The sequence below is a fragment of the Pholcus phalangioides genome, unplaced genomic scaffold, assembly GCF_987345545.1.
Source record: "Pholcus phalangioides strain wild (caught in Gottingen) unplaced genomic scaffold, Ppha-v1.0 ptg000015l_1, whole genome shotgun sequence".
NCBI classification, from domain to species: Eukaryota; Metazoa; Arthropoda; class Arachnida; order Araneae; family Pholcidae; genus Pholcus; species Pholcus phalangioides.
In genome coordinates this window covers 5,329,849-5,355,132 of record NW_028301608.1, presented here as the reverse complement: position 1 = coordinate 5,355,132, position 25,284 = coordinate 5,329,849, and the positions used below count along the sequence as shown (strand labels likewise).

The 25,284-nt window shown below is 36.5% G+C and overlaps 1 protein-coding gene across 2 annotated transcripts in view; it reads left to right on the top strand.

Moving 5' to 3' along the window:
* Nucleotides 1-25,284, top strand: part of SerT (Serotonin transporter) — an 88,783-nt gene that overhangs the window by 41,731 nt on the left and 21,768 nt on the right. For both annotated transcript variants that reach the window (XM_089242663.1, XM_089242662.1), the window contains exons 3-8: nt 5,631-5,847; nt 14,229-14,367; nt 17,128-17,262; nt 19,098-19,201; nt 19,353-19,477; nt 19,942-20,054. In XM_089242663.1, coding sequence (XP_089098789.1) covers nt 5,631-5,847; nt 14,229-14,367; nt 17,128-17,262; nt 19,098-19,201; nt 19,353-19,477; nt 19,942-20,054 — 833 coding nt within the window. The remainder of the gene's footprint in view (nt 1-5,630; nt 5,848-14,228; nt 14,368-17,127; nt 17,263-19,097; nt 19,202-19,352; nt 19,478-19,941; nt 20,055-25,284) is intronic.

The following is a 25,284-nucleotide window of genomic DNA, read 5'->3' as shown; positions in this document are numbered from 1 at the left end:
TAAGTTAATTTTTATATATTTCTTAGGTAAGTGACCTCTCGGAAAATTTAAGACATTGAGTAAGCGCACGTCATTTAAAAACTTTTCATAACTGAAACTACGTTTCGAAAGTCAATAGTTGCAGAGATATCTGTTGTGCAAACATTCACGTGCGAACAATCCCGTATGCACGTAAAGGAGAAAAATTTTGTAAAGGGCGTTCAATAAATGTTATTGCACAACAGCCCCGTCTATAACAATATTGTGAAGTCGCTGTAAAAAATTATTTATGTCAAAAAACTTACCAATATTGAATTTTCGAGGCATAGTATAGGTTCTAGTATAAATCGAAAACAAATATTTTTTTATTAGTGAATATATGTTATGTGGCCTAAATCCGAAGTCTTGGCGTCTTCAGCAAAATAGCCGATCACTTCACAAATTGCCCAGACTTCAACACAAACTTTGAAAACATGGACCACTTGGTGAAGACGCAGACGTCGACCATAGAGACACGTGCGGACATAGACACACGTTGTTGTGTCTACGTGAACCGACATTATTTATGATTGCACGATTTGAAAGCTCGAAATAATCATAAAGCGTTTGTATATTTTATGTTACTAATCATTGCACGAGCCTTTTATTTTCTATGATTTTGATTAATCTGTAGCTTTTTTGGAATTATCCAAGGCTTTGGAAGCATTGCTGCCCATATCTTTTGCAATGTATTCTGTCGATATTTTACAATTATAATTTACCTTACGGTTATAAGAACTTGCGCTCCAAATCCACAATCAGTTCACCGTTGTAAACCGTGTATGCGGACCTGCTGCACTCTGCCGTTGCTGGATTTGTGACTCGCCTGCAATGTGTTATCCCCTGTGGTGGTGGTCATGTGGAACACGTACTGCTGTAATAAACGATTTGGAGGCATTCTGTTCGTTATTCGCGTATCTTTTCTTTGACTCGTGTACGTCAGTGCCACCTATCGGCTGTTGTTTTTTAGTTGTTTTTTTCCCCTGTCTTCGAAAAAATTCCCGTGACCTAGCGATGCTAACCCTGCAAACCGTTTTTCATTTCGGTTATTTTTCCGGTTTTTATGAATTTTTAAAGTTTCTACGGACTTTTTGCCCACCCTGTATGTATATTAAAAAAAACAATTTCGGAATTAATGAAAAAAGATACAGAATCAATGTAAAAAATTCAGAATCAATGGAAATTTGGAAATATAACTAATTCAGAATTAATGGGAAAAACAGTTTCAGAATCAATTCAAGAAAAATAGTTCAGAATTGATCAAAATTCGAGGGAGGACGTAGGTTACTGAATTCACCCTTTGCTTGTAGGGCAAAGACCGACTAGGAGTCATGCCTTTGACCCATGCTATTCAAATTAAGAATGGAAATAATTACATCGTTCAATATAATTACGTAGTAAAACACAAATTCCCAACTGATGTCTCAATTATCAAATGCCATGGAAATTTTTCATTCGCGATGCAATAAGAATAACTATATCATAGAAATATCCATTGTTCATTTGAGTTCCGACGAAGTCTCGCAACCATCAAGGGTTTCCACAGGAATTACAACGTCGTAAACTTCTGACATAGCGTAAATGATCATTATAATTGATATTCATGTATGGATAATTGAATTTCTTTTCCCAATAGGTCGCTGCTTTGTAACTATTCAAATATATGTGAAGATACTTTATGATGAGATCAAACAAGCTCTTAATTGATGATTGATTGTACCGGGAAATTCCTGAAAACCGAGACGATTCCGGGTATATGGAATCAATTGAAGAGAGGTGGGAATTCGATATCGATCAGATACACGCTATTCGGAAAATGCTCTTCTTCTACTGTGTGCATGAGGAAAATTATTATTGTTATCATTCTTCCATGAGAAGTAGGGGAAAAATCATAAAATTTTCATTGTCCGGGGCGATTCCGTGGAGACACGCGTGTCGTTATCATATGGACCATTTTATGTTTTATTGCTTTCCACTCTTTGGCCGCTGCGTGACCAAAAGCGGTAACGAGGGAACCAACATCTCCGCATGTTACATAATGGGTGTCTTCTTCACATGCCACTTATATTATTTATTAGCTTATGGACACAACGGTACATACAGGGTGTTTCAAATTGTTTGTTCATAGGAGGACCAGCTCCGCGTTCGTAGATTTTAGAGGTATGCTTCCAGTTACAAAAAGTTTTGAAATAACATGTGGTTTCTTAGAAAATCGTATTTCTTCTAAGGGATCGTATACATAAAAAAAAACCAACTTTGAATAAAGTCCCCCTGAGCTTACACTTCCAATTAGTGAAATGTAAAAACCTGGTTCTGAAATGTGTCATTTGCTTAAAAAAATCTATATTTTAAATGCAATGTTTATCGAGATATTTGACTTTAAAGTAAATTAAATTTTAAAGGGTAAAAATTCTGTAAAAAAAGTAGCTGTCATTGCGACCGAAAAAGTAAAATAGATTCACCTTTCAATAATAAAGCCTTTCCAGTCAGTTTTTCTTCATGACGAAACCATCATAGCCATTTGCGTTTCTTATGTGACCAGTGGTCAGGCGCGGATCCAAGACAATGTGTTCGAAGGGGCGATTTAGTAGGTTAGTAGGGTCACCCCGTATTTCACGGGACAGACCGATTTTTCCCGTAGTATCCAGTTCCTGGGAGGGGGCGATCACCCCCATCGCCCTCCCCCCCCCCCCCCGAATCTACGCTTGCCAGGGGTTTGAAGTTGGAACGGGCAACGTTTCATAAAATCTGAAAATGGATATTAGCAAGCCAATACAAACTTGCCAATACAGTGATAAGTTGCCAAAACCTAGAGATTTTATATATTTATTATCTCGATAGATTTTCCATATTTTCAAATATTCATTTGAAAATATGGGAAATTTTTGCAAATGACTTATCGGAAAGCCACTTGTACATTCCACTAATTGAAAGTTTTAGCACACGGGGATTATTAAATAGTTTAATTTTTCATTTTTTTAATGTCTACGACCCCTCGAAAAAATTATGACATTTAAAGAAACCGCATGTCATTTGAAAACTTTTGTGATATTGGAAGTATACATATAAAACCAACGGTTTCAGAAGTAGTTTAATTGAACAAATTGAACAAACAGCACAATGGACAAAACAGACAAAAAAGAAATTAAACAAACACTTTTCGACCCAAAGGGATATAAATAACCTTCCATGGGTCGTATTGATACATTACATAAAGAATTTCTGGCAACATACATAGATATATTTTACTACAATTGCTGCAGGCAAATCACACCAAATATATTACTTTAAAATGTAGTCTGATATGTCGAAATACAGATATATTTTCTTACACAACAAAGATATAAACAAATTTTACTCCTTATATCATTTGCAATTTCATTAACTATCGAACGAAACGAACCGCTCCATATCTGCTATTTCCAGTATACGATCTTTTATAGCCTTTTTAAACATATAAAATGATTGCTGTTGTCTAATATTATCATCAAATTCTCTACATATTCTTGGAGCAAGAAAACATATTGATTTTTGAAAATTGTTTTTTAGGTAATGGTATTCGGTATAAATATTGTGATCTCATAGTGCTTCTTTGTATATTCACTCTGGGATACCAATCAGGATTCTTAGATGAATACTAAAACTTTATACAGATAAAGTTGCCGTATATTAAATTGGATTAATGATACTTTATTTTGTGAAGTTCTAAGCACAAACAATTTGTGCAGTTTGTACAACATCCTGTACAGTTACTACCTATTGCATTAATTGTTAGAGCTAGAATTTCTATTACTTTGCATATTTGCATATGTTTTATGCATTTTGAATATTTCGCTATTTTTACGCGATAAAGCATTTTTTCATGATTTACAGTACGACATTCTCCCAGGTCCGTGAAATTGTTCAGCTTGTTTCCTCGGGCAGGGCAGCAGTTGCAAAATTGTTGAAGAACACTGATTCGTACACACAAACACAACCCTTTATCGAATAATTTCTCCGACTGATATAGAAGTTCGTTTCAAATAATTAATGCCCTATACGTACTATTACGTACAATACGTACGTAAAATTTTTAGCAAAAAATTCAGACGAAGTGCAATTGAGAACTAGCAGAGATAAATGTCTAAAGCGCTGGAATCATTGTTTACACATGGAAATAGAAGGGAAAAAATCGATTATCGCTATAATCGTGAGGCACCTAGAAAAGGGAGCGGACTCATCGCTTTCCATCTTTGAACAAAAAACTGATTTGCCGCCGTAAGCGGTGTTTAAAAGAAAATAAGGTATGATACAGCGATTGGCTATAGTAAGGCACCTAGAATATACATCAAGTGGATTTGTCGCCTTTCATCTTCGAGTGGTAAAACTAGTTTTTTCTTCAAAGTGACATCTAATCGTTATGGTTGTGGCAATAATATTGACGTCACACTTTGCACAAATATGGTGGATGAACCAGCCTGAGCGTTTCCAGGATCTCTGGGCTACAGTAATAATAATGACGTACCACTTCGCTTAGAGATAGCGGATAAGTCAGCCTTGGATTAATCTGGCATAAGTCTCATATTAAGTTACCGCACATCTCTCTTTGTTCTTCATCAATGTACCGCACATTCTAAGTACCTATGTCTAGAACACGTCGTCCATGTTCCCACGGAAACCCTTGCCAAGGGCACCAAATTCTTATATATAATACACCGGAGGAATTTATACATGCCATGTTTTTATGGTCATATTCTAGCACGTCTTAGCTTGCAAAAAAAAAAAAGTGTTTTTGTACGTGGATGTAAGTTTCTCTCTTTTTTTTCGCGCGTGTATTTTGACACTCTGTATACATGGTTTTTTTAGCGTGTTCCATGCATCATTATCTATGTATATTTTTGCTTTTTGTGAATGTTGTGTGAGAATAAATAAAATTTTTGCGATACGGCCAAGCCCTCCGGGTCAGTGTGCTTGAATTAATCAAGCGACAGAGCCTGACCATCTTTGGTAAGTATTGGATATCCGCCACGCCGTATGTAAGCCTTGGTGGTTCATTGAAGGTTGTTTTTTTTTGTGGTTTCCAGCTTCGAGGCACGAAAATGCCAGCCGATTTCCCTGTTAAATGGTTTCGCCACAGAGAGCATCATGCCAACAACGGAACAAATTTCCAATCATTACATTTCACTCATAGTTTGAACAATGGATGGCAGCACTAAAAATTCACGCACAACACTAGATGAGCACTCAAACTGTTAGATGCACGTGCGCACTTTCGGCACAACTCATTCTGTTATAAATTTCCCGGGACAATGGACCAGAGTTGTGCTCGGTTTAAAAGAAAGAAACCCCCTAAGATGTGATGATGATGCCGCACCGCTCTCAAAGATGGTGAATGAGTCAGCCTGGATTATCACAAGCAGCTCTAGCAAATTATTGTTCCCTACCCAACTTTCTTTTCCACCGATTTCCTAGGCATCATTTGGGAAGGCAAACCTTTTCTTTGTTCAGAGATGGACGACGAGTCCTCTCCCTTTATAAACACCTTATTTTTTTCCTATTACTGTATCGATGACGTATTTGTAGATTTTAATCAACGCAATGCATTATTTTCAACTAATATTTTACTTCTGCAGGTATCGGTTACGCTATATGTTTCATCGACTTGTACATGGGCATGTACTACAACACGATCATAGCGTGGGCGGTGTACTACCTGTTCGCTTCGTTCAACTCGGAGCTACCTTGGACCAGATGCGACAACCCTTGGAACACTCCGAACTGCATGACCCTGTACGAAAGGAGTCGCAACTCTTCGAATGAGACCAAGAGCCCCGCCGAAGAATATTTCGAGTGAGATGATTATATCATGGATTTTTCTTATCTTTTTATAAAAGCGAGGCGATTAGTATTTAAGTGTAATTTAATTGTTTTTGGTTTCTGCCGATTTCCGAAATGGATATATGATGGAAAGTTAATGGGCTCTTCGCGTAATGAACACGTAAATACAATTCCGACCCAACGTTTGACTGTTCGTTATTGATGTTACAAAATGGATTTACCTTATATCGCTATGTTGTTTTGCTGGTTTTTTTTAACTGATCATGTAAAAATCTGGATATGACAAGAGAATGATGAATGCGGTGATCAACGTAATGATTTTTTCAGGATGTGATTCTTCCAGGGGATTATCTCATCCTACTTTCAATCATAATGAGATATGTCTTGGGAATTAAATATTCATAATATTTTAGTAAGTAATAGTGAAATGAGAAGCAAACAGAAGAAAAACAATGCTAATGAGTAGGGCTAGGATTTCTATGGCATTGCAAAAGGTTTTATGCATATTGCATATTTCGATATTTTTACGCGATAGAGAATTTTTCATGATTTTCAGTAATTTTTGGGTATTTGGGTGTTTTTCCATGATCTTCAGAATTTAAGGAAATATTTTCCATATTATGGAACCTTATTTTGCATATTTCAGCATAACACACAATGGAAGAATTTTTTTTTTCAAGTTCTCTTCCCTAGTTTCATTTCCCACAAATTGGCGATTTTAACAATAATTAGCAATTTTGGCATCGTTATTTGGCAATGATTGGTGATTTTTCGGCGGTATTTGTAATTATTGGCATATTTATTTGTGTACTTTTTCATCACTTTTGACAATGATTGGCGATTTCCGTTTTACAGTATTTTTCTCGAAGAAATATGGTCAGAAATTTTTAAAAACATATCTTTAAGCTTTTTTAGGACCTAAATACATTTTTTATGGAGCATATTCTGTTGATTTTTTGGTCATGAAAATCCTAGCACTACCAGAGCTTGGGGTCGATTAAACAAGGTGTCCTGTAAGTCCTAATTCGGCCAAACTTTCGCCGTATATGTATGGTTCTACTTCAACAATTCTCAAAATGAGTTCCGAAATCACTCTGTACCAGTTTCGACAGTTAAAATACAGTGTGTCACAAAATAAACAAATCTAAATTTTTATACGGTCCCCTTCTTTATTTTCCAATTAGAAAGTTGTGCTCTCTCTCTATTGACACCAACAAAAAAGATCCACTGATATAAGTGCAATGAGTCGGAAAGGTTATAGTAGAAAAAGGAGAAAGAATTTACGAACCGGACAATATAATTTGCGGACCGAAGAAATGAATGAAGGAAATAATTTGGGGACCGGCAAAAACAAATAAATTAGAAAAATAATTTACAGACCGGTAAAAAACAAATAAATATAGGAAAAATAATCTGTTCACCGGCAAACGACATGTAATTAGAAAAAATAATTTGTGGGCAGGCAAAAAATAAAAAATATGATTTATACGCACCCGCAAAAATAAATGGGAAAAATAATTTACTGACCATTAAAAAAATGAATGGGAAATAATATGCGTATTACAAAAAAAAAATCAAATTATTTGGACAAACTATTTGCGGACCTGCAAAAAATAAATAAATGGGACAAATAATTTACCAGCAAAAATGAATGGAAAAATAATTTGTGTGAACAAGCAAAAAAAATGAATAATTAATCGCAGTATAATTAATGGTGAAAATAAATAACAAATAATTTGCAATCTGGTAGAATAATGACAGAAATAATTTACGAACCAGGAAAAATAAATGGGAGAAATAATTTGCAGACCAGCAAAAAAAATAAATAATAATAATATGGAAATAATTTGCGGATCGGAAAAAAATAAATACATAAATGGGAAAAATAATTTAGGGACAGCAAAAATAAATAGAAATAATTTATGTAACGGGAACAAATAAATAGGAGAAATAATTTACGGACCAGCAGAAAATAAATTAATGAAAGAAATAATTTACAGGCCGGCAAAAGATGAATGGGAAAAATGAATTATAGACCGGCAAAAAAAGAGAAATAATTTTCTGTTCAGCGAAAAATGAATACAGTTAAAGTCCGTTATAACGAATGATTTACAAGTAATTGTCAAGTAGCTAATTTTAAAGATACAAAAAATAATCTGTTATAGCGAGTGGAAAACTAGGAAGCATTCGCTATAACGTCAAAAAAATGCAGGTTTTTCCTTATTTCTCTTCAAGAATTGAACACGAGGACTCTTATCATGGTACAGCTCTTGATATAACAATTACTCTGAAGTACTTATTACAAAGAATGAACACGGAAACGTCAATTTTTTTTTACCTCCACTTCCTATGTTTGGGATTCCCCCACTATGCGCCTATGATATGTGACGATTTTATTCGATATTTTTTTTTGTCTCTCCCGGTGATTAAGAGACCACGGGACCACAAAACTTGGTTTAATGTCGTCCAGAATGTGTGGAAAAATCGTGCTAAAAATACTTTCCAATTAGACGGAAAATTTTTGACGAGTTTATGCAGAAATGGAAGTGAAGCAGTGATACGGTAATTGAGAATTTAAATTGTTCGGTTGGTCGAGACTAAGCAGCTCTGATAATACGAAATTCCATGCAAAAATGTCTTAACAGAATCAACTGCTGTAAGACCGAAAAATCAATTTCATGACGAGTTCATTCGTTAAAACAACTGATAACTGGAGTTATCAAAACGAAATGATCTGAAAAACGTTCTAATACAGATAAAGCAACAATTTTCAACTATTTTATATACTGATAAAGCAAACCCCCCCCCCCCGGAAATTCACTTATAGCGAGAAGTCCGTTATAACGACAATTTTCCTCGTGATTGTGAACTGTCGTTATAACGGACTTTTACTGTAAATGGGATAAATAATTTGAGGACAGGCAAAAAAGAAATATAAATAATTTTGGGACCAGAAGAAAATAATATGAGAAAAAATCGCAACTCAGCAAAAAAATGAATGGGAGAAATAATTTGCGGACCGCGCTACAAAAATATGTAGGTAGAAAGAAATAAAATTTACGGAAGGCAAAAATAAGTAAATAGGGTTATTAAAATGTATTATTCCTAGGTACTTCCTTTGATTCAGTATGCTGCTATTCGTGTCTGGGGAGGAGAGACTAAATTTCTCTAAATTATAATATTTCTCTAAATAAAATATTACGTACAATGTTCCATTCAAAAAGAATTCGTTATCAAAATAATTTTCATTTGAATCGCAGCAAATTACATGGGGTTAAAATATTAATGTTTATACAGAGAAATAATCGCTGTAATAATAAACCCTCATGGTTCGAAATGAAAACTGGATCAAACCCGGAGAGCAAACGGGAAATTTCCTATCGCATTCACAAACCTGAAAAAAAACCATTTTCCAAAAGCAGTTCCTTCATCTCGCCTCAGAAACTACAACAACTTAAACTGCAATTTAAAAAAATGATAAAAAATTTGAACTCTTTTAGGAAATCCATTATCAACTGCAAAGCTTCGCGAGCCGTTATTATTGTCATCTTGATGTATTTGAACCGCATTTGATTAAATCAGAAAAAAAAGCATTTTTTAGCAAATCAATAAATGAGAGCAAAGATGGAAAGAAAAACTTGGATGAGTTTGAGAAGGTATCACAAAACCTTCGGTAAGTATGTCTCGTACTCTAACCATTGCTCCAACTGCGGGTGTCAGATTCGCGTACAATTACGTATATCTTTAAGCGTCACCAGCAAAGTTTTCACGGAGTGACGTAATGGTTCATTACTCATTTCGGCCAATCACGATGCGCTAAATTTCTATAATGCAGCTAGGAATGAAGGGCTTGTTTATAAGGACCCCGGCCTTAAGCACAACAGAATCTGACCATGCACGTGCATGTTCGTATATGTGTCGTGTTGTAATTATTTTCTGTGTCTTTATGTATTGTATACGTGTTAATAAAATTTCAGTCGGTTTTAGGAGAAAAAAATGAAACAAAGTTTACAATGAAAAATTTACGGAAGGCAAAAGTAAATGAGGAAAATAATTTGCGGATCGGCAGAAAAAAAAGAGAAATGGTTTGTGGACAGGCAAAAAATAAGTGAATAGTAGAAATGATTTCCAGAGCGGCAAAAATTAATGGTAGAAATAATTTGCTGAACGGCAAAAAATACGTGAAAGGAAGAACTAGTTCGCAGTTCTGCTGACGGCTAAGAACGAAATAAAAAAGCAATATAGAGGCGATATAATATCTATTAAATATAGAATTATGCTGTGTCTTTGAGAATTGGTTGAAATGTCGAACCAGCGGTTGAAAAACACTAATCTAAAACACATCGTTTCGGCAAGTATCAAAGGGTTACGCCATTATAACCCATATTATTTTCCTAGAGCATCAACTCGGATATTAGGGAACGAATCTAGATGGCCGAGTTGCTTATGGAAATGAAATAATTTCCACGTACAAAAATAACACGGTACGATCAATTCCGTAAACAAGGTCTTGGGTTAGAACAAAAAAAAAAAAAAACGAAAAGAAGATTCGGCCATAAGGATATGATTATGATTACGATGGTCGAAGCAGGAAAAAGTGAGCACCTTTATCTTGGGAGGCTGTCGAGAGAAAAGTATGACGAAAGTCAGAGGAATTGTGGTGAAAGCGAGTACATTCACCACCTTCTCTCTCTGTCTATCTCACACACCAACCACACTTTTGGCTTTCCCGTGGTGTCGACGATTCTGGAAAGCTGCAGAAAAGATACCATTTTTCCCAAAGACGACCTCATTAAATCGGTGCTCTGTCTTATAAATGGCTTCACTATCGTTGCCTTCAAGAAGACGCCGTCGCTGCTAACCTTTGATAGGCTGGCTTCTATGCCTGCCTGTGTATTATTCTATGTGTGAAGAAATCTCGACCGAAGAAGAAAAGGGTGCGAAAATTTCTCAAATAAAATGCTCAAGATCGTGCCTTTGCTGATGCTTCTTCTTTCTTATTCCTCCCGTAAGAAATATGGACTTTGCGATAGTGGGCTTCCTAAAAGTTTCCAGAGCCTTTGGGATAAATAGATGAATGGCTGCTGAAAGGGATGGGGTGTAGGACTTGAATAGTAAGATGCTTGAGGATGGGTATAAGGTTATGTGGGCGATGGTTGAAGTCATGCGGTTTTATTTTATTTTTCGTCTTGAAAAGTAGTGAAGAAAGAGTTTAAAAATGGATATCAAGTCCTAATTTATTGTACTATAGACCAGAGGACTCGGAGAGGTTTCAAGGGGCATCCGCGAGCTTGGGTGAGAGAAAACTATTAACTTTATTTTTTTTAATCGTTATATATATACCAAGTATTATTCTGTTAAGGCGTCCGTGACCTTCATTTTAGTGACGAAAAAGATTCCGCGGGATTCATCGTTGATCATCGGGGATCATTGCCATAAAGCAGGGATTTCCAAAGCCTGACCCGCCAATGAAAAAAGTAATTTCAGGATTGGTGACAAATAATTTCAGAATCTGAGACAAATAATTTCTGAATTAGTGGCAGAAATATTTTCGAAGTTACTGAAAGAAAAAATTTCAAAAAATAAAATAAAATACATAATTTTAAAATCAGGTGCAAATAATTTCAGAATTACTATTGGAAATAATTTCAGAATTACTATTGGAAATAATTTCAGAATTACTATTGGAAATAATTTCAGAATTACTATTGGAAATAATTTCAGAATTACTATTGGAAATAATTTCAGAATTACTATTGGAAATAATTTCAGAATTACTATTGGAAATAATTTCAGAATTACTATTGGAAATAATTTCAGAATTACTATTGGAAATAATTTCAGAATTACTATTGGAAATAATTTCAGAATTACTACACTCATGTCCATAAATTAAGAATAATTCAGAATCACACGGAAATCGAAATCTAAAGTAAAAATTTCACCTGTAGAATTATCACACACATCTGCAAGAATCATATGCAAATTTCAGGAAGCCACCAGATGATGCCGATAGTACGTCACAATGACGAGAGTGTAAGGGGGGGGGGGTATATAAGTGGTGGCAAAGAAGTAAAATTGTTCACAAGAGTTCTGTAAGGCGCTCAGTGCCATAAGCGAATAGTTATGACACGGAGGAAGCATGTGGATGATTTTTTACGTGGTAGAATTATCGGCCGCCTGGAATGTGGGCGTACTCAGATGGAAGTATCCGAGGAACTTGGAATTGCCCAAAGTGTCATCTCTAGGCTTTGGCAACGATTCCAAGATAACGGAAATGTCAGTAGACGTTACAGTACAGGTCGCCCTCGAGTTACAACGCCGAATGAAGACCGGTATTTGGCAGTAACTGCCAAAAGAAGCAGACGGAGCACAGCATCCGACCTGTCTCGTCAGCTATCTGCAGCCACGGGTACCACAGTTTCAAGGCAAACCGTGTACAGACGTTTGGGAGATATTGGTCTATATGCTCGCAGGCCTGTCAGACGTGTTCCGCTCACGGCAACTCACAGTCGGCAGCGATTAGCCTGGAGTAGAGAACATGCAATGTGGACATCGTCACAGTGGGCTTGTGTGATGTTTTCCGACGAGTCCAGGTTTAGCTTGCAGTCTCATTCACGTCGGACTTTCATATGGGGAACGCCAGGTACCCGTTACCACCAAGACAACATCATTGAACGACACCGTTACGGTGGTACAGCATTGCTCGTTTGGGGTGGAATTATACTGGGTTCCAGAACAGATCTTCATGTTCAAACCGGAACCATGAAAGCCCAAATTTATCGGGACATCATTCTGGAACAACATGTACGTTTGTTTAGGGGTGCCATGGGCGCAGAATTTGTGTTTATGGATGACAACGCCCGTCCTCACCGAGCAAATATCGTAAACGAATGCCTTGAATCTGAAGATATAATCCGTATGGAATGGCCAGCATTCTCACCTGACTTGAATCCGATAGAGCATGTGTGGGACATGCTTGGCCGACGAGTTTTGCAGCCCATCAACCACCTCCTACACGTGTACCGGAACTTTGGAGAGCATTGCTTGCTGAGTGGAGTGATCTTCCCTAAGATCAGATCGATAATTTGATACTCAGCATGCCTACGCGTTGTACGGACTGTATTTCATCGCATGGGAGACATACAATGTATTAACCATCATACCAACCATGTAATAGTAATTTTTTTAAAGGAGATATTTCTCACAATTGCTCCAGGGAGCAAAAGTCGTAGTTTTTATGAATGGTATCATACGCTTTTGTTCTTTATCTTTTGTTTAATAAATGGGCTTTATGAATAAGTAACGTTTGTTTTGTTTCTGAACCTTTATTTGCCGGAGCTGGCATTATCCTTAATTTATGGACATGAGTGTATTAGAAATAATTTCAGAATCAGAGACAAATAATTTCAACTCAATGACAAATAATTTCAACTCAATGACAAATAATTTCAACTCAATGACAAATAATTTCAACTCAATGACAAATAATTTCACAGAATTAATGACAAATAATTTCACAGAATTAATGACAAATAATTTTAGAATCAATGACGAATAGTTTCAGAATTCCTGTGTGGAAGAAAGGATTTCAGAATTATAGTAGCAAAAATGTTATCAGAATTACTGAAAGAAAAAATTTCAAAGTTAGCGAAAGAATTAATTTCAAAATCAATTAAATAAATAATTTCAAAATCAATTAAATAAATAATTTCAAAATCAATTAAATAAATAATTTCAAAATCAATTAAATAAATAATTTCAAAATCAATTAAATAAATAATTTCAAAATCAATTAAATAAATAATTTCAAAATCAATTAAATAAATAATTTCAAAATCAATTAAATAAATAATTTCAAAATCAATTAAATAAATAATTTCAGAATCAGAGACAAATAATTCCAGAATTACTAGAAGAAAGAATTTCAGAAATAGTGAAGGAAAAAATTTCAAAATTGATGAAATAAAAAATTTCAGAATTAGCGACAAATACTTTCAGAATCTCTGTGAAAGAAATGATGTCGAAATAAATAAGAATCTCCAATTATTTGGGGCCCTTGTTTTTACTCGGGACCGTGTTCTCCGATCCGTTGAGACACCACTGTACATGTCCTTGTGGATTCTATCTCACAATTCTAAATGTAAGATAGATGCCTCGGACTACCACACTAGTCTAAATGGCGTGGTGGGAAGTTTGAATTCGGCCACGCAATATCTGAGAATTTGAGGACCACTGGCATAAAGGGTCTTAGGAATACAAAAATGTTAAGAAACTTTATACTAAATTAATAGGTATTGTCACAAATTCAGATTTCATTCTTCCGCTGTTTCTATAAGATCCTTCTTGTTATTATAAACGCGCGAGTTTTATTTGTATTTGTATGTCTCTAGGCGCAGCGTCTTGGAAATGCACAAATCGGACGGAATAGAGAGGATTGGACAAGCGAAATTATCACTCGCTCTTTGTTTGTTGGCCGTTTTCATTCTAGTCTACTTCGCTCTATGGAAAGGTGTCAAAAGTTCTGGAAAGGTAAGCTATATCACACTCGTGCGGTGTATATGTTACTGCAAAAGCCCTAAATTGGCCAGTTCGCGAATCGGCCAATTTCATTTTAAACTGACACGGTCAATATCTAAGTTTCAGGCTTTGGCCAGCCAGTTCAAGAAGTGGGTGAAGATCACTAGCCAAAGTCCAATAACAGAAGACATGATTCGAGGTTATCGCCAAGTTGGCGCGTTTTCTCGTGATAATTATGTCCACGTCGGCTATGGCAACCCACCATACCGTAATCACGATGCGTTAATCATTTTTTCTTTAAAATTTGACAGAGAGACACACACTCTTTATACATATCTATATTATTATTTTTATATTTTTTTCTTCCCCACCCTCGCCACAAGGAGCTCTAATCCAATACAGATACTATATATATCCATGTATCACACGTTGGCGATGAAAAAAAATAGATTTGGCTCCTACAGAGCCGTCTTACATCAGCACATCGAACTTTGACCAGGCCACTTAGCAAACTGGCCGGCAAAAGAACGAATCATTTCTGGAAATCGAACTTCCGCCACTTCGCGAATTCGCCGCACGGGCTTTGGCAGTAACATATACACTGCTACTACTACTCAACCGTACATGCACCTTGTACACATTCCTCTACGGAAGTTCTGAGGAATTGGTACATAACGTAATGTGCTTGTACGAGTTGTGAACCTAATGTGAAGTTTGTTTCTGTTTAATGCCTATTATTAGTTTTCTAACTACTATTATGAGTAGTGCCGCCACCTGCCATCAATTTTTCTAACTATGAGGGAAGTTTAACATATACACTACCGTAACCTATTTTATTGCACTCAGTATGCAAGCCTCAGAAGGAAGAGTTGTGATCTGAGGTTGTTCCTGTTGTTCTGGACTAGGATCAGCAATAAAAAGAAGTCTGATGAGTATTTTAGCATTGCTCGATGACCTCCTTACTCATCAATGAATACACAGGATAGGCGAGAAGTCCTGGACACATTTTGAAAAACAAGTCAACCATTCGACGTAACAAAGATGAGGTTTTGCATCAACCCTTTGAGACCCTGCATGCACAAATGTGGTGGTTGCTTTCTCTCACTGTAGAATTTTTTTTTTGTCTCAGAGAATTTAGCCCTGGCTTAAAGAGATTGTTATAAAAGAGTTAGAAATATGGTGAATATAAATTTTGTGGTTCTTTCATCAGAGGTCAGCACTTAAATGTGAACTTCCAGGTGGTTTTTAAGATGACTCCAGGAGGAAGTGCCTCCGGAAAAAGTGTGATTTATTAAAATTTAGCAATAAAATTCTGGAAAAAAATTATGCTTGAAGACGATTACACCCTGCATTATCTTGTCTGGAAAAAATTTAAATGAAGTTAATTATATATATACAGTCAAACCTCGTTAATGAGTCACTCTTGGGAGAGCAAAAATATGACTTGATAAGCGGAGTGACTCGTTAAACGGAGTAAGCCATAGCTGTGCCAATTCCTGGTTGAGGATAATTGATACTTCCAAAAAGTGATCCGGTAAGCGGAGTGACGTGTTAACCGGGTGACGCACGAACGAGGTTTGACTGTGTATGTATATATTTGTTTAAAAAAATTGAAAATGTTTGAAAAAATAAAGATTTGATGACATTTTATGTTTTTAATGCATTTTTTGAGTATCCCCCAAATGCAAAAACATTTTGAAAATTCCAAAAAAATTAATGCTCGTTGTCTGAAAGAGTTAAAATGCTTATCATGGCCTAGGGTTTTTTTGGTTCTGTTTTTCATAAATTAAAATAAAAAGTTCAAATATCCCTCACAGATGGTGCTGTAAAAAAAAACTCGACATAACATAAAATGCACAGAGACGGTGCATAAGTAATGTTTATGATAATTTGCGCGTGTGTTGCATAAAACTACCATATTTCAACAGGAGCACCCGTCTTAGATGTAGCCCAAGCTAAAAGGGCGCTCGTATTGAACTGTGATGGTTTTATGCAATACAAATTGTCACAAACATTAATTAAACACTTTTTTGTTGTACTTTATGTGTGTTACGTCAAGTTTTTTTGTTCTACAGTGCCATCTGGGAGTGAAATTCGAACTTTTTATTAATTTATCAGAAAATAAAAAAATCCAGGCCATCATAAGAATTCTAGTACAAACCGCACTTTTTTATGTGAATCGGGTGATTTGTTATTAATTTTCAAAATGTGTCCAGCAATTCTCGTCTACCCTGTATTTTCTTCTATGAAGATGATGACTTGTTCCATAATGACGATGTCATAACGCAACATTTGCACAAATAAATGACGCGATTTTAAAAAAATTTATATTTCAATACTATTACACATAAATAATATACTGTAGTAACCTGTGATTCATAGAAATAAAGAAAACCATTCAAAGTTTTCTTTTCAACATCGTCCCAATAGATGGCAGCACTTCCGTTTGAAATAAAAGATGATGGCAATGAGAGAAAAAAGAGGTTTTGTATTAGAATATGCAAGGGGTGTTTCCGCCCCTTGCATAATTAATGCAATGAGAAGTTTCAGAAATAATGTAATGAATAGTTTCAGAATTAATGTTATAAATAATTTCAGATTAAATGTAATAAATAACTTCAGAATTAATGAAAATCTTCAATAATTTTAGAGTTTGATTTGAAGGTCCCGTACACACAGAATATCGTATCGTTGTATTGAAGTTTATTTCATTGTATTGGAATTTAGAGTGCTATATTATTATTATTATTATCATTTTGAATGATCTTTCAGGTGGTTTGGTTTACTGCCACGATGCCGTATGTCGTTTTGTTTATCCTGTTATGCCGTGGGGTGACGCTCGAGGGATCCCTGGAGGGAATTAAGTATTACCTGTCGCCTCAATGGGAGAAACTCACCGAAAGCGACGTAAGTGAATTACCGTACCATCATCATCCCCTCTTATTATTCTTTTCTGGATAAAGGTTTGATTATAAATACAATAAACTCGGTTATAATTACATCGTACGTTCCGCGAAATTTTGTCGTTATAACGGAAGTGTCGTTGCAACCGAGTTTGACGTTTTCACGAAATTTTTTGGTGAAAAATATTATCAGAAGCAATTAAATATGCTACATTAAAGTTTTGTTTCAGTATGATTAAGATATGTGACCATATTTTTGATTTAGAAAAATACGAAAAATCGGGGTTATAAATACATACGAGAGAGATATCGCCGATTCTCGCCAAAAATATTATCAATTTCATAGATTACAGCAGGGTCCCAATGTGTGAAGATATTATTTGTTATTTACGTACCAGAAATTCTTAAACTTGAACATGAGCACGAATGCACACGCTTGAAGGCTATGGTCTTTGCATTTGTTTACAAGAGATGGCGCTACTACACCAACAATGAACAACAATTGTCTTCCAACCAAAACAGAATCACACTTCCGCTGCTTTTCAATGGAGCGTATTTATTAATTATGAAGCACCGAGTGCTGTTTCACTCATTTTGGTTGTTTCTTAATTGAAGGAGTGAGATATTGCCTGAGATTCTGCAATAAACTACCCCAGGGCTATCTTATCGCATAGATCAGCTAAGCACGGCCCGGAAGGCCTTCTCTGGTGCATGGGGGCACTCCACAATAATGGGATGAGGTGCTATGATAAATAGCAAGTGCCGCTTGGGCAAATGTCGCATTTTCCTACGAAAAAATTCGAGCAATTGACAAGGGCCATATAATTTTAGGGCCCCTCCGATGAGGGCTTGCCTGAGGCCTCTACGGAGGCGGATTTATAGTACTGTCACTTCTAGGCTATACAAATTTTGCCGTCCTTCACCCAATTCAATCCTAGTTTTCTTGACTACTCATTCCTCCAAATTACCCGCCCTGGACTATAGCCCGCTCAGTGCCCTCAGTGTAACTCTTTAGATTAGTCATTCTGTTGGTCTGTATTTTTTATCCCGACAATAATCTCGTTAAAATTCTAAACAAAGAACGGCTTTGCGAGTATCGGTGACAAGAATTTTTTTCTTCTTTGAAAGCTCTCCGGGTTCCGTGATTTCCGTGACGTTTGATCATGCGGGACCCCAAAATAGCTGTCTCGGAACCCTGGAAACCCATGACATGTGCTGAATGAGCTAGCGAAAATTCAAATGAGAAGAGGACGTCTTAACCCAAGGGAACAAAGTGCCCCTACGGAGGGCCCCGCGATAACATTTAATTGCAATTAACATCAACTGTGACAGGATTGTGGTGCACCCCGATGTCCAAGATGTCCCTGCGCATAGAGTAGGTGTTTCTCACTAATTTCCTGCACATTCAATGAGCTGCTCGGATTAATAGGGTTCTATTATGGGTATTCTTTGTCCAGTAGTTCAACGCACAAGCATACTTTTATCAGCTTGAATAACCTTTGATGCTTTTCTTATGAAAAGGTAGTTTTATTTTATACATTAGAGCAGAAGTTCCCAATTGGGGTTCCTGAATCCCAGGGGTCGATGGCTTCTTTACTGGCAGCCCACGACCCAAATCAGTAGAATTATTAAAAAACTGAGACTTTGTTTAAAATAAAATGAAATAAATTATGTGCTTAGAAAGTGGCAGGCACCAAGATTTCCAGAGGTAGGTACACGACTAAAAGTATTAGACTATTAAAGGCGAGTTGTGTTGAAAATGACGGCAGTGATATATATAATTATCTCTATCATTAATAAATTCATTAAATTCATTAACCTAATCTCGTTGCGTAACAGGTATGGATAGACGCCGCAACGCAAATATTCTTCTCTCTCGGACCTGGGTTCGGAACGCTCTTGGCTCTATCCAGTTACAACAAGTTCCATAACAACTGCTTCAGGTAGTGAACGTTTTTCTTCTCATTTTCATAATGCCTCATATATGTACTGTACGCATAGCATTAATACAGAATGCTTATATGAAGGTACAGAGTGCTGATAGTTTTCGTTATCTGACTTAACTCGTTGACGTTTTTCTTCAATCATCAACAGGGATGCCATTTTCACGAGCACTGTCAACTGCTTGACGAGTTTTTTGGCGGGTTTCGTTATTTTCTCAGTTCTAGGATACATGGCTCACATGCTTAAGAAGGATATCAGCAACGTGGCCACGGATGGTAAGATCACATTCAAATATAATCATACATATTCTATCTTTCCAAATACAGTCAAACTCCGTTGCAGCATCCCTCGATTTAGCGCCGACCCCGCTTAGTCCCAAAATTTTGCAGTGAACAAATCTTCCATGTATAGGGATTACACAAATTAATTTGAGATTCGATACAATGCCAAACTCATTATAGCGCCAGCAATCTGCGAGACAAATTGCGGCGATACATCGAGGTTAGACTGTAATTACAGTTTAACCCCACAATTTAACGCCACCATTTATTTCGCCGAATTCCAACGCTATAACGAATTCGGCGTTATATCGAATCACGGCTTAACACGTGCAACGGCTAGAAATGGAATATTTGTTTATTGAAAATTTCGGGTTTGGCGTGACGTCGGAGGGGGGGGGGTGCTATAATGGGGTTCCACTGTATATATCGAGGAAGGCTGATAAATTTTCTATTTGCAGGTCAAGGACTGGTTTTCATAGTTTATCCCGAGGCCATCGCTACAATGAAAGGATCCGTGTTCTGGTCTATTTTGTTTTTCCTTATGTTAATTACCCTCGGCTTGGACAGCACGGTAAGTAATTCCAATTTTTCAATTTTTCAATGATGGCAAAATATAATAATAATTTCATTTTTTAAGTTTCGACAACATTTTTCTTTCCCCAGTAAATATTTATTGTTTCTCACAGATACGGCTCTAGAAAAACTGACCTTTCAGGAGAATTTTGTTGACGTTATATGCGAATACAAATACTAGAACAGGCGTATTGCCCAACGAGGTGACTATAAAAAGATGCCCATAAAAAATATGGATGTCAAATATAACTAAAATACAGCAAATTAATGTAAAAGCATATATCTCGATAAAAACTAATAATTAACACTTAACACTGGCCATAAAAAATGATTATGGCTGTCTTACAGCGTCATGTGATTGATCAGCTTGTTACAGTTTCATGTTTTTCAACTCGTTATAACCGTTTTTTTTTTCTTTTGTATCTTTAACATTAGCAATTTGGCAATCACTCGCAAATTATTCGTTATAGCGAGATTTTCGTTAACAGCCGTACTCGTTATATCGGACTTTCACAGTATATTATTTAAGTTACTGATATTATTTATTCAGAAATTATTTTTTTATTAAAATAAATTTACATTACTTCTGAAATGGGTTTTTTCCATTAATTATCAATTTTTTTTCAAGTTCCGAAATTTTATTTTTCTATTAAATATGGATTTCCATCAATTCCGAAAGTATTTTTCCATTTAATATGAATCTTTATTTTAATTCTGAATTTATTTTTATCTGAACTTATTTTTCATTGGTTATGAATTTTTATGAATTAAGAAATACTTTTTTCCTCTAAATCTGAAATTTTTATTTTTCCAATAATTATGAAATAATTTCTCACGTTAATTCTTTAAGGCTTTGAATGTTTTCAACAAAAAATTAATTCTTTCAAAAGTTCTTAAAAAGTTATAAAAATTATTTAGTTCAATAATAGCGTTGGAAGTAATTACTCTGATATTACAATATTTCTCTCATTAATTCCGAAATTATTTCTCTCATTAATTCTGAAACATTTTTTGTAAGTTATTCTTGAAATTATTCTTTCACGCTAATTCTGCAATAAATTTTTTTTTCATTGAGGTTTTTTTCCCCTTCAGCATTCTTCCACCAAGTCTAGAATACATTTTTTTCATTGATTTTATTTGTTCAGCAACATATCTATTCTGTAACTATGTAAATATTTTCTTCGGTGAGCCACTGCAAAATGTTTCGAAGTCCGAGAACCACATGTGGAACGCGGGCAACATGTGTTGGGGACCCCTGGGTGAAGGAAATAAATTCCATGCGAAGTCCCCGAGCTTTCGGATCCTTCCACGTATATTCTTCAAAAATAAAATGAACGTATGCAGTCAATTTTTTCGTGTTTTCTAGACTTTTAGCCTTTCCATCGTATACATTACCGGCAACAAGGTTGCTAAATAAAGCTCGACACAAAATGCCACCCGTTCACTAAAGTCAATAAAGGAAGAGACGAAAAACAAGGAAAAAAAAAACAAAAATTAAAGCTTGTTTTTGCATTTGTCCCCGTCTAGTTCGCACGATTCCAATAAATTAACGTAACATGTCTCTAAATTTTTCTCGCCCAGGAATTAACATCAAAGATAACATTGGCGTTCAATATGAGATGGGGGATTTTATTTTTTCTCCTCGTCATCTATGGCTGTGTAATAATTCGATTAACACACACGGCTCCAATATATTTCGCACCAAACTAACGTAGGTTAGTATCGAAACAAAAAAAAACCACTCTCGGAATTTCGTTCGAAGAGAAAGAATTTCGAGTGTATAAAGAAGCAGAAACTTGGAATAAGTTTCCGTGGAGTGTTATTACGCCGAATACATAATATCTCGGACGAAAGTCAACGTTGGAAGAGCAATAACGAAAGAATGCGCCTCTCAACTTTTCGAGTTTGGCTCGGAAAAAAAAAGTGTATCGATATAATAATATAAAAAGCGCAAAATATGCGCATTTTCGATCATAATTTTAGGAACGTTATTCTGAATGGAATGACTGGACTCGAAATTTCTTATTGCGGATCCCTATTGGAATCTGATACCGAGCGCGGATCCAGAAGGTAAGTGCCGTTTTAACTCATGGGGCCCCACAAGGACATGGCCCGGAGGTCTCAAGTGCAGAGAAGACTCGTGAAAATCATCTTGAATTCACTCCATTCGTGGTTGGAGATATCTGCCTCGGCTTCATTCGCAGCCGGACATGCCTGCCTACGTTCCATTCGTAGCTGAATATGTCTACCTCCACTCCATTCAAAGCTGAAGATGACTGCCACCACTCCATTACAAGCTTAAAATGTCTGCCTCGACGTCATTCGCAGCTGGAGATGCCTGCCTTGGCTTCATTTAAAGCTGGAGATGCCTGCCTTGGCTTCATTTAAAGCTGGAGATGCCTGCTTCCGCTACATTCGCGGCTGAAAATGCCTGCCTCGGCTTCATTTAAAACTCAAGATGCCTGCTTCTCGGCTTCATACGCAGCTGAAGATGACTGGCACCACTCCATTAAAAACTCAAAATATTTTCCTCGTCGTCATTCGCACCTGGAGATGCCAGCCTATGCTCCATTCGTAGCTGAATAAGTCGACCATCCATCCGTAGCTGGAGATGACTGCCTCCGCTCCATTAGAAGCTCAAGATGTCTGCCTCGATTTCATTTGTAGCTGGAAATGCCTGCCTCGACTTAATTTGCAGCTAGAGATGCCTGCCTTCGGCCAGCGCCGTCTTAACGCATGGGCCCACTCGGGCACGGCCCGGGGACCTCAAGAGGAGAGGGGGCCTCACAAAAATGAGAAATGGTTGAAATTTTCGAGAATTTTCCAGATAGGGCCTCAAAAACGTCACTTGGCCCGAGGGTCCACGATGCTCTTAAAATGGCCCTGCCTTCGGCTTCATTTAAAGCTTAAGTGAGCAAGTATGTGAGTTACCAAAACAGTGACCTAGAGGATGTGAAACTTAGAGGGGACGGAAAGACAGTGACACAGACATATTTACGGAAATGGAGGCGGAATGAAAAGCAAAAATTTGTGAAAATTCTTGAAGAGCGAATTTTAAACCCGCTTTTTCCGTTTCCCATGTAAACGGGGCTCATTCTTTTTGCCCTGCGGGTATGATGCTACGGCAGCATTTGCAACCTTTTTTTTGGATAAATATTCAAAAATTTGTTCCGTAGAACATCGTCATTACCATCAAGGGTTCCGCTGAACAGCCTTATAACCGCCAAGGGTTCCGCGAGCAACTCTACGTTGTGTGTGTGGAAACCCTGCTGTACTGCAATGTGTATGACTCACAGATGAACTGTTTGTTCAAGTTGACTGATAAAGCGTTTGAGGTCTCTTACTGTGTTGATCCGAGTGAGCCCCCGCTCTGTCTCCTTAAGAGACGTGAGCAGTTCGTCCGGATGGACGTGAGCCACAGCCGCAGTGAAGGAAGAACTCTTATTACTGTAAAGAATGACCCCGCCCTCCCCTACACAAAAAGTAGATTGTGGTGCCATCTTTGAGTCAAAATTGCAACTAATCGTGCTAACTGGTGTATTTCATTATAGGAATGCCCCTCAAACGTGTTTCATCTATCATTTGTTCAAAGTTTTGCCATTTGAAAGTTTGGGAGTCCTTTCTGAAACACCGTATAAGATCTTTTACTTCGCGTACATATTAGGCTGTCTTGAGAGTTCTGAACGTTTTTGGTAGACGCATATTTCAGCTGCTGCTGCGCCTTTATATTATTCTAAGAAAAGGTTTCATTGCCTTTATTTTGTTGGCATAAGGAACTTGCGAAATAACAAAGCCCCTTGTAGGTGACCATTTCGTTTCCTAGCCAGCTAAATTTTACCAGGAAGAGGTTTTGAAAGTGCTCAAAATCAGGGCTGCCTTTATCAGACGCAGGACCAAGTGCGAAAAAAATTTCGTGGCGCTCCTTATCTCCGATTTCATGTGTCTTGTGGGTGGGGGGCGAATCTGCACCCACGGATTCATGCATTTTCACAGAATATTCAGGAATGCTGAAAAAATATTTAAAAAATGTAGAAAATATCCACTCAAAGAAATTAGACACAATTAAACGCTTAAATTAACGCAAAAAATAATGAAAATTTAGAACAAAAAAAACTTTAAACTGATAAAAGAAAATATTTCAAAACTAATAGAAATTAGGGCATAATGATCTGCGAACGAATGATAATTAATCAAAATTGATGAATCAAAAATGAGAAATAATGCTAGCATCCACCAATGAAAATTCACGATTAGTCAAAGAAAAAATGCCAGAACTGGTGAAAATTCAAAATTAAATGGCAGAAAAAACTTCAGAATCGATAGAAATTCAGAATTAATGAGAGAAGTAATTCCAAAATTTCGATTGAAATTAAAAATTTATGAAAGAAATATTTCTAGAACTGATGAAAAAAAGTAATTTTCCAGAAATATGATAAAAATCGCAGAATGAAATCAGTTGAAGCTGAGAGAAACCTCATTTTCTATTTAAAAAAATTATTTTTTTATGTATTTATATTTTTACACTTCTACTTCCGTGAGTGCAAGGCCCTCGAAAGCCCCCCCCCCCCACCCCAAATCGCGGGACCCGGTGCGACCGCACCTGTCACTCAACCCTAAGGGTGACTCTGCCCAAAATAATAAAGTTGTCATTAAAAAAATTACGCAATACTTGAGGCATTGAACTCTGAAGGATTGAATTCAATTCCTTCCGTCAAAAACTCACTCAAAAAAAAACGCTCGGAACGTTCGAGATGACCCAATGATACGAGTATGTACAGCCAAATGATTTAGACACAACGTCTTGCTGTGAGATAGACATTTATAACATCTATTTAGAACTGAGTTCCTCCGTCTGGGAGATGTATATTATTTTCTATAGAGGAGAGCGAGAGAGACAGCCGTTGTTTAAGCATGTGGTTGATCCGTTGAACTAACAAACGTTCCTTAAATCAGCTAATATAAGGAGAGGAAAAAGAGCACAAATAAACTAAATATTAAGACTGAAATATTTTTCAGTCTATGATTCTAGGGGATTTATTTCTGCTGTCGCCTTGACATCTCTGGGGGAAAAGAAATAATTAAAGATGCTCTTGAGAGCATAAGTGAGCAAAAGAATGTTTGAACCTCTTTTTTTTTTCAAAGTTTGAAGTGAACTGTTTCTAAAAGTTTGTGTCCTATTTGGAGTTTAGACATTTTCCCGAATTTCTAGAAAAATACTGGGGAATTGT